A 10876-nucleotide genomic window follows, 5' to 3' on the forward strand; every position below is an offset into this window, starting at 1 on the left:
GGTTTTGAGGGCACTGCGATCAAAACTTTCCCCGGAGGATCTTGCTACTGGTGTAAGATCGATAAGGACAGCCAGGCAAGGCGGTCTTCTTATCGGGTTCGAGGGATCTGTTGAGGATCGCTCTGCTCTCGATAAGAAGATTACCGAGGCGTCTGGTGGAGTCGTTGCTGTGCGCCATCTTGTTCCGACCACTACGTTGGTTATTGGCGGGCTGGACGCGGCAACGACGGTTGAGGAGGTGGTGGAGGCTTTGCGTCGGAGCACCAATGTAGGTGCGGACGAGCTCAAAGTTAATTTAACTAAACCCAGTAAATGGGGAGCTGTCCGTGCCTTCATTGAGGCAAGATGCGAGGTCGCCACTGCTTTAGAGACCTTGGGAAAGGTCAAAGTGGGCTGGTTGGTCTGCCGTATCTGCCGCTGGGAACGGCTTGATCGATGCTTTCGCTGTCACGATCTTGGTCATTCGACCAGTTCGTGTAAGGCGAAAGAGGATCGGTCGAGTCTTTGCTGGTGTTGTGGCCAGGCGGACCATCAGGCCAAGACGTGTACCAACCCACCTAGCTGCCACCTCTGTGTTGCGGTAGGGGACGGGCGACCTGTGGATCACGTGATCGGTTCAAGGTGGTGCACTTCCCACAAAAATGGCTAAGGTACTGCAGGTGAATCTACAACGATGCAGAACATCGCTCAATCTACTTCTGGCACGGCGAACAGACTGCAGAATGGATATTGTTCTGGTTTCAGAACAATACTATTCAGCGTCCGGGCCAAATTGGTTCTGTGACCCATCGGGCACAACGGCAGTTTGGATTCCGGATCTGGGGTCTGTATCCGTAAAAGATAGTGGATCCAGGGATGGGATTGTATGGGTAGTTACGCCAGCGATTACCTTCGTGTCATGCTATTTCACACCCAATGAGCCTATTGCGGCCTTTCGAGGGAGAGTGAATGAACTCGAAAGAGTCATTCGCAATCTTGAGGGAGAAGTCGTAGTAGGTGGGGATTTCAATGTGAAATCCACCGGTTGGGGGATGGAATGGACTGACACACGTGGGTCTGAGCTCTTGGACATGATGGCAAGTTTTGATCTTGTTATTATGAACAAGGGAAACACGGCAACTTTCCGGAGAGTTGGTACACGTGGGTCTATTGTAGATCTTACGTTTGCTACTCAACGGATAGCTGCTGTGATCTCGGACTGGGCCGTTCTTGAGGAGTTTACGGCCAGTGATCACCAATACATCTCGTATACGGTGCACGATCTACGGGGAAACCCTGCGACAGTGTACCAGCGTTCAATGAAGCGGGTGGGTTGGAAGGTTTCGGGGCTGGATGAGGGTGCTTTACAAAAAGCGGTCTCTGACAGCGTCGAGGCTTTTCATCCTCTGCCTGCTGAGACGCGCGAAGATGTGGAGATGATTGTTGACCGTACGATGAAGGCTCTCGTCTCAGGCTGCGACGCTGCTATGCCTCGACGTTCCGCAAGCTCACGCAGGAAGCCAGCTTACTGGTGGACTGATGAGATTGCGCTGCTCAGGACTGAGTGTTTGCGTCTTCGGAGGCAAGCACTCAGGGCGCGAAAGCGCGATACTGGGCAGCAGAAGAACGAAGAGTATAAGGCGGCGAAGAAGCGACTGGTCACGGCGATCAAGGAGAGCAAGGGGAGATGTTGGAAGGCGGTCTGTGAAGAAGTAGATAATGATCTATGGGGCCTTGGCTACCAGATTGTTACTCGAAAATTCATGGATCGCAGTACAGTATCTCCTATGGAACCTGATGCGATGCAGGAGATAATCAATGTCCTGTTTCCGGAGCGTGAAGATCGGGACAGTCCTGTTTGGACTATACCCGATGACGAGTGCCCGCTTTTCTCGGCAGCTGAACTACGCCGGGTTGTAAAAGGTCTCAAGGGAGGCAAGGCCCCGGGCCCCGACGGTATCCCCGTTGAGGTCTATAAGGCTCTTGTCCCCCAGCATGAAGAACTGCTACTGAGCACTTACAACTCGTGTATTTCGGTTGGAGTTTTTCCTGCGCGATGGAGGCTGTAAAGGTTAGTCCTGTTAGACAAAGGAAAGGGTCCGCCCTACACTTCTTCGTCCTACAGGCCACTTTGCATGCTGGACGTTGCAGGAAAAATTTTCGAGTCGTTAATTCGAAATCGATTGAGAATCGAATTTGCGAATGCCGGTGGCTTAGCGGAAAACCAACATGGTTTTCAGCTTGGTCACTGCACAATCAGTGCTATTTCTGAAGCGCTTTCATTTGCCAAAAGAGCTTGGACGGGAAACCATCGGTCCCGTCCAGTCTGCATTATGATGACTTTCGATGTCAAAAATGCTTTTAATTCGGCACGATGGCCAGATATAATGAAGGCACTTCGGAAATTAGGTCTGACCGAGTATCTCATTCGGATCATAGATGATTACTTACGTAATCGTTTCTTGATCTATGAGACTACTTTTGGCGAGATGATGAAGAAGCTGACTGGAGGAGTGGCTCAGGGTTCGGTTTTAGGACCAGAGCTCTGGATCATCCTTTATGACGCTCTTCTACGTCTAGATCTACCGAGCGAGGTGATACTGGAGGGGTTTGCTGACGACGTGGCGGCGCTAATGCTTGCGCGCTCTTACGGGAGTGCACAAAGATTAGCAAGCCTGGTCGCGACCGAAGTGGACACTTGGCTAAGTGACCATGGTATGACATTAGCTAAGGCGAAAACGGAAATTATAGTGCTCACAGCCCAGAGGTGGTTTCCGAGTCCTTTCCGGGCTCTCGTCGTGGATCAACACGTCGAGAGTGGGAGTTCTCTGAAATACCTTGGGGTGACAATCGATACGAAACTTACGTTTCGCGATCAGATTGTCGGTGCAGCTAAAAAAGCGACGACGTTGGTAGCAAGCCTTTCTCGGTTGATGCCTAACGTCGGAGGACCGAGAAGCAGCCGTAGACGAGTTCTCATGAGCGTCTCACACTCGATAATGCTCTACGGAGCAGAAATCTGGTTTGAGTCACTCAAAGTAGAAAGTTATCGTCGACAGCTGGCATCCGTGCAACGAAGAGGCGCGCTGAGGGTAGCTTGCGCTTACCGTACGGTTTCGGAAGCAGCCGTTGTGGTCATCGCGGGTGTGATTCCAATCGACCTTTTGGGTTTCGAGAGGAAGCGCATCTGGGATGCCCGTAGGGCTGGGGAAGAACCGATGGAGAGTGTAAAGGCTCGAGAACGCGAGGAGACCCTGAAACTCTGGCAAGAGCGATGGGAATCTGCGGAAACGGGACGTTGATCATTCAGGCTCATTAAACGAGTCCGTGATTGGATAACAAGAAAAGGGGGGGAGGTAGATTACTACCTCACCCAGTTTCTGTCCGGTCATGGACAGTTTAATGAGTATTTGTATCGCATGGGGATCCGAACCGATCCTTATTGCCAATACTGTCCGAACGTTGTCGATTCTGCCGAGCACACTTTCTTTTTCTGTCAGCGTTGGTCTGAAATACGGCTGCGTTTTCAGAACGAGAAAGAAGTGCCAAATGTCGCTGACCTGGTGATACCTTGGATGTTGGCGACGGCAGACAACTACAGAACATTGACAGTGTTTGTAAAAGAGGTCCTAATGGAGAAAAAGAGGAAAGAAGAAACGGAGGGGTAGCTGCGAAAGCAGCAGGGGCGCCTAGTACTGTGAAGTAATGCTCACGCGGTTCCGCAGTACTAGGTATGGGAGAGAAAGAGAGTGAGGTCTTCAGCCGGTAGGGCCCCCAAAGATACAGTCATTACTTACTGTCATGGTAAGTAATACATCTTTGGGGGAGGAGACCGGCACACGGAGGACAGTACCCATACAGAGGGCAGTTTATGCTTTCTGTATGAGTAAAGTCTTCTATGGTGTTTAATAGCATTTTTCCCTCACTGTTCTTTCTAGGAAAAAAAAAAAAAAAAAGTATTTTTTGGCTAATACATTGGCGTGTAATTTGGTTCCCAAGTTGGTGATCATTTGTCTATAGCATAAGAGTAAGAGAGATAGTGAATTCTGAGTATTAATAATTTGTCATAAGCATATGATGGAATGCGTGACTATTGTGCCCAGTAAATACTAATACAATCGGTAAAAATATTCAGTGTTATTTTATCATTACCAAATATTGATTGTAATAAATATTTGGTTACTTTCCCATTATCACTTAGTATCTACGTAAATTATTACTGCTATAAATATTACTTTCTGCGTTATTATTTTTTATTATCACGTATTAGTGATACAAGAGTTTCTAGATATTATTTTACGTAATTATTACTAATTTTAAGTATTATTATTTTGTGAATAGTGTATAGCATTCACCAGTGGTCTAATTGTACGAAATATTTACTTAAAATATTTAAAGATTATCTTAAGATTATATTATTAGTTTTTGAATATCACAGGCGAGTGATAGTATTATTTACATGCGATAAACGATTTTGTGGATAATATATTTATTGCTTATTAAGTATTATCATTTTCTTAATTTATATACGCATACCATGTTATTTTTGTAAGTGAACTATTATTATTTTATCTTTGATATGGTTTATTTGGTTATGCGATACCATTACTTAATTTATAATTTAAAATATATTTGGAACAAATGGTCATCAACTCGGTAGTTATTTAGATTTATGTATTTAAAGTACTGCTATCTTTTTCTTAGTTTCCTTTTCCTAAAATCTGAAACTGCTACCCTGTCATTTATTGTTATTTTCATTTGCATTTTCTCTGTTGTATTTTTTAATTTGTTCGTGGGGCACACGAACTGGCGCCCAACTAGGATATCTAACCCAGCCTGAGCAGAGCTGTGTGTCCAGGGAGATTCGGGATATCTCCAGGTGGGACTTTTGGTTGTTACTATTTTATTTTCAGTTTATTTGACACCAACGGAGAGCCATAACGGCCATTGAGCACTGACCACACTCCGACGTGGGGCGTGTAAAATAGAGGAGAACGTTATAGACTTAAGAACTATTTACAATTTGGAAAGCTAACGTTTTCATATTCAGTTTTCACTTGTCCAAAAACGTTTCAAGCACAATGATTAGAACTTATTATGAACACAATCTGACTCATATTAGAATTATTTGGGAACTTCAGTTGGTTCTTATTATATTTTCGCACTCGTTTAGAAATCGCTTCAAAAAAGCATGAATGAAACTAAATATGAAAATTTTTCGACTTTCATCAAAAAAAATTTACAAAGCTTAGGTATTGATATTATTATCATGCTTTTGTTAAAAAATAATTCAAAAATGAGTGATTGGAGCTAGTTTAAAATTTTTTTTTAGCTTTATCAGATTGACTTTTCACAAGAATTATTTGTTTTTTATTCTCTATTTGACATTATCATATTCACCACTCTTTCAGTAGTTCAATTATCTTAGAATATAAATATATAAATGCAAAATATTCTATCACGTTTATAAAACTTTTATTTTTACAATATTCACCATATTTTTTTTTTTCGTATGAGCTATCAATATACACTCTATTTTATACAGTGTTGTAGCAAAAATTATGTATTTTATTAAACGAAATTTCATGAATACTCATACGAACTTCAGCTAAATACAATGAAAGACAGACTTTACTGTTTTAAAGTATTTATATATGAATCGCACTACGTACTATTCGATTGACTTTCAGAATCATTTGTTGTAAACTCTTTGTAAAGTTACGTAGTTGTGTGTTATCATCTCGATAAGTCATTTAAAGAAACAAAAAAAATGACCTTGGTAAATATATATCTAGCATTTACTGTATGGAGAAATTTTCACATTCCTTGTTAATATGAGTATCTAATGAACGTTAAGAAAATATTTAATTTACAGAAGCTATCACCATCAGAGTTGTTTTTTGAAAATGATATAACACAGAAGTGATTGTAAGTTTTGTTGTAAAATTAAAAGTAAACCATTAGGTATAATTTGAGTATTTCATCTCTTAGAGCTGTCACGGCTGCTACATTCAAAAATTTTTAATTTTTTTTTTCTCTCTCTTCCAAAATAAGTACACACTAAAACCTCCTGTACGTAAAGCTTTTTATGTATAACACCAACTTACTGACGCCAGAAGTCGTACCGGACAAATATACCTACCTGAGCGTTGTCAACGCTTTACAATTAAGTCGTATTGTACTAATGGACCACGCGTATTATATATTTCTCTTTCTGAAAATTTCATCATTTTTATTTAACGTACTTTTAAAATTTATGTATCCGTTCCCATTTAACTAATCTAAGCATAGAAGCGGTAGTCTTCTTTGATTTTTCATCTTAAACCTATAGACCACCCAACTCATGCGCACCTGCATGTGATTCTTGGAAATTAGAGAAAGCTAATGGAAACCTCCCAATTTATGGTTTCCTACACGAGCATGCTCAGTGACAGAGTGGCGCCAGGTCATCAGCCTACTTTAATAGTCAAAATCTGTTTCCCAGGGATCACACGTGTGCATGGGCCTAGAACTTTCGGGCGAGTCCGAGTCCTCTCGTATGGGAAACTGGTTACCACCACTTTTCATATGCGAGGATCATATAAAAAGACCATGGACTTTAGCTCATCAGTTCTTTTGGGAATCAAACTCTGAACCTCACCGAACTCTGGACACTTGACGGTGTTCGTGGCTAGAGGATTGATATCCCGATTGAGCATTCGGTCACGTGAGCCCAGATCATTGGATCGGTCCTTGATCGTCGTAAGCACTCGTATAATCGGTATATTATTTTCTACTAGCTTCAGAAGCATAATCAACGCGATATTAGCGTATAGCATCCGATCACGTGAGCCCAGATCGTACGATTGGTCCTTGATCGTTGTAAGTCGTGAACTAATATCAACCGTTTAGCACCGGTACAGCATTGATTATCTTCATCTTATTATAATCCATTTAATTTCATTCATTTTATTATTTTTATATTGAAATATACCACGAGAAACGTGAAGAATCAAAGAATATTTTACCGCGATAAATGCGAAGATTTTAAAGAATATTTTACCGCGAAAAGGCGAAGAATTTGAATAATATTTAGAAATATTTTTTCCGCGAAAAATACGCGAAGATTTTATAAATTTATATTACCGCGAAGACGCGAAGAATTTGAATACATTGAAATTATTTTACCGCGAAAAGCGCGAAGACCTTCATTTTAATTTAACCTACAGAGATTTAAAAACGCATAATCATTGAAGCTTATACAACAAGGTAGACTAAATAAATAAATAATTCGATAAACTCAAAATCACATTAATTGACCGCGAGAACGCGTCGTGAATAAGTGTCCTGTGTAACTGCTGACAGTCTTGACACCTCACCAAAACCTGTTTAGGGTAAGTTTTTGAATATTGTAACCATTGTTTGGTATTTTTATTTTTATATACTCTGAAATAATTGTAACCCATATGCATGAAACATTTGCTTTTATATTTACTATTCTTAATATTGCCATTTTTAACCCCTTTTGTATTTTGAGAATATTGAGTCATTTAATAAATAAATACTCGTTAACATAAAACATTTGAAAAACATTATTTATCAGACAATTTTACTTTAACAACGAGATAATAGCTTCACGAGGCTTTTCGGCAACCCACCTTCCTTTATCCCTTATTTTACTACCTGTCTAGCCGCTCAGACCGATAGTTCACAGTAGGGGGTACACAATCTTACGTTTACCGCTCGACGTTTGATTGTGAAATTAGATCAGTCACATAATAAATTGGAAATCGTTTTGGGTTTTATCAATATTGTCTTCAACAATATTGTGTGGGCGCGAATTGAATATAAAATAGAATAAACTGAGCATTTGGTCACGTGAGCCCAGGTCATAGGATCGGTCCTTGATCAATGTAAGTACCTTTTTATTCACTATACTTTATACGAATATCGTACCTACGCCCATCACGATCTCCAATCGTGACAGAGCAATTAAACTTCAATTAATTCCAGGCTACAAAAAATTATTCTAGTGATTCCATCAAACTACACAGAAAAAATAATCTACATATGTATGCTGTGGGTTAGTTTCTGTATTTGCTCACTATTATTTTTTCTGTGTAGTTTGACAAAATCACCAGAATTATTTTCTAATGAAATTCAATAAAATTAACTGATTCTATTGCAAAAAGTAAATCTTGTTCATTATCAACCTCTATCAAGTAACGGACTTTATCTAAATTATGTACATCGATAGCAACATTAAAACTGATAACATACTTTCACCAAAAGAAATTGGTGCACCGTCATAAATTGGTGAATTCATATTATTTATATTTTCCTCAATATCGTCTTCACTCTCTGTTCCACTTTCTTCTGACTGATCTGTACTATCATGAATGCTGTGGTAATCATCATCATCATTATCATCATCATTGTTATCACTACTATTATCATCATCTTCATACTCTAACGTTGTATTGAAAGATTCATAAAAATTATGTTAAGTCTGAACAAGCACTTTGAAACTTTTATTTATTAAAAAGATACCGTGATGTAATTGAAATTACCAGCTGAAGTAGCCAACCTTAATTATAGTTAGACGCCAAAAAATAATTTTTTATAAATAATTTTTCTAGGAAAATGAGATTGCCCTAAATCTCGTTAAACTTTTGAAAAATTATGGGAACACGGAATAGATAGTAGCTCATCACTATTTTGAGTGGGTGAATTATAGTGACATCTCAAAATATATTCAAGTTCTACTATGGCAATTCAATTTTTCTATTAGCTCTTGGCTACTTCTAAAAAATTGAGGACAGTTATCGTTAATTTTTTCTATGCTTATTATTTTCATGTACATTTTTCATTTAAAGTCATCTTAAAAAATAATAATAATAATAATATTAATAATAATAATAATAATAATAATAATAATAATAATAATAATAATAATAATAATAATAATAATAATAATAATAATAATAATAATAATAATAATAATAATAATAATAATAATAATAATAATAATAATAATAATAATAATAATAATAATAATAATAATAATAATAATAATAATAATAATAATAATAATAATAATAATAATAATAATAATAATAATAATAATAATAATAATAATAATAATAATAATAATAATAATAATAATAATAATAATAATAATAATAATAATAATAATAATAATAATAATAATAATAATAATAATAATAATAATAATAATAATAATAATAATAATAATAATAATAATAATAATAATAATAATAATAATAATAATAATAATAATAATAATAATAATAATAATAATAATAATAATAATAATAATAATAATAATAATAATAATAATAATAATAATAATAATAATAATAATAATAATAATAATAATAATAATAATAATAATAATAATAATAATAATAATAATAATAATAATAATAATAATAATAATAATAATAATAATAATAATAATAATAATAATAATAATAATAATAATAATAATAATAATAATAATAATAATAATAATAATAATAATAATAATAATAATAATAATAATAATAATAATAATAATAATAATAATAATAATAATAATAATAATAATAATAATAATAATAATAATAATAATAATAATAATAATAATAATAATAATAATAATAATAATAATAATAATAATAATAATAATAATAATAATAATAATAATAATAATAATAATAATAATAATAATAATAATAATAATAATAATAATAATAATAATAATAATAATAATAATAATAATAATAATAATAATAATAATAATAATAATAATAATAATAATAATAATAATAATAATAATAATAATAATAATAATAATAATAATAATAATAATAATAATAATAATAATAATAATAATAATAATAATAATAATAATAATAATAATAATAATAATAATAATAATAATAATAATAATAATAATAATAATAATAATAATAATAATAATAATAATAATAATAATAATAATAATAATAATAATAATAATAATAATAATAATAATAATAATAATAATAATAATAATAATAATAATAATAATAATAATAATAATAATAATAATAATAATAATAATAATAATAATAATAATAATAATAATAATAATAATAATAATAATAATAATAATAATAATAATAATAATAATAATAATAATAATAATAATAATAATAATAATAATAATAATAATAATAATAATAATAATAATAATAATAATAATAATAATAATAATAATAATAATAATAATAATAATAATAATAATAATAATAATAATAATAATAATAATAATAATAATAATAATAATAATAATAATAATAATAATAATAATAATAATAATAATAATAATAATAATAATAATAATAATAATAATAATAATAATAATAATAATAATAATAATAATAATAATAATAATAATAATAATAATAATAATAATAATAATAATAATAATAATAATAATAATAATAATAATAATAATAATAATAATAATAATAATAATAATAATAATAATAATAATAATAATAATAATAATAATAATAATAATAATAATAATAATAATAATAATAATAATAATAATAATAATAATAATAATAATAATAATAATAATAATAATAATAACCGCCCGCGGTGCATGTTGTGCGGCCAGCGGGGGTCTTATTTACCCCGTGGCGCATCGTGGGCAATGTAGGCTGGCCTCCCATCTGCTGGCCTACCAATCGCACAACAAACTTTACGTTGGGTTAACTCCCCAACGTAAAGTAATACTGAGTTCAAGACAATACTGAACCAGGAAGTGCTCCCCACAACCTGCCCTTCTCGGATGAGGGCAACCCACTAGCTGGGCGGAGTACCGAGATTCCGAACGATGACGACCTTGGCGAACAACGGACTG

At 34.0% G+C, this 10876-nt stretch overlaps 1 protein-coding gene across 1 annotated transcript; it reads left to right on the top strand.

The window, feature by feature from the left end:
* Positions 1-9187: 9187 nt before the first annotated feature.
* On the top strand, positions 9188-10024 carry LOC128667312 (probable serine/threonine-protein kinase clkA; the record flags this gene model as incomplete). The annotated part of the gene is made up of 1 exon (XM_053736920.1): positions 9188-10024. A coding segment is annotated over one exon (837 nt), but the record flags the coding sequence as incomplete, so codon positions are not given.
* Positions 10025-10876: the final 852 nt, after the last annotated feature.

This window comes from Microplitis demolitor, chromosome 2, assembly GCF_026212275.2.
Source record: "Microplitis demolitor isolate Queensland-Clemson2020A chromosome 2, iyMicDemo2.1a, whole genome shotgun sequence".
Lineage (NCBI taxonomy): Eukaryota > Metazoa > Arthropoda > Insecta > Hymenoptera > Braconidae > Microplitis > Microplitis demolitor.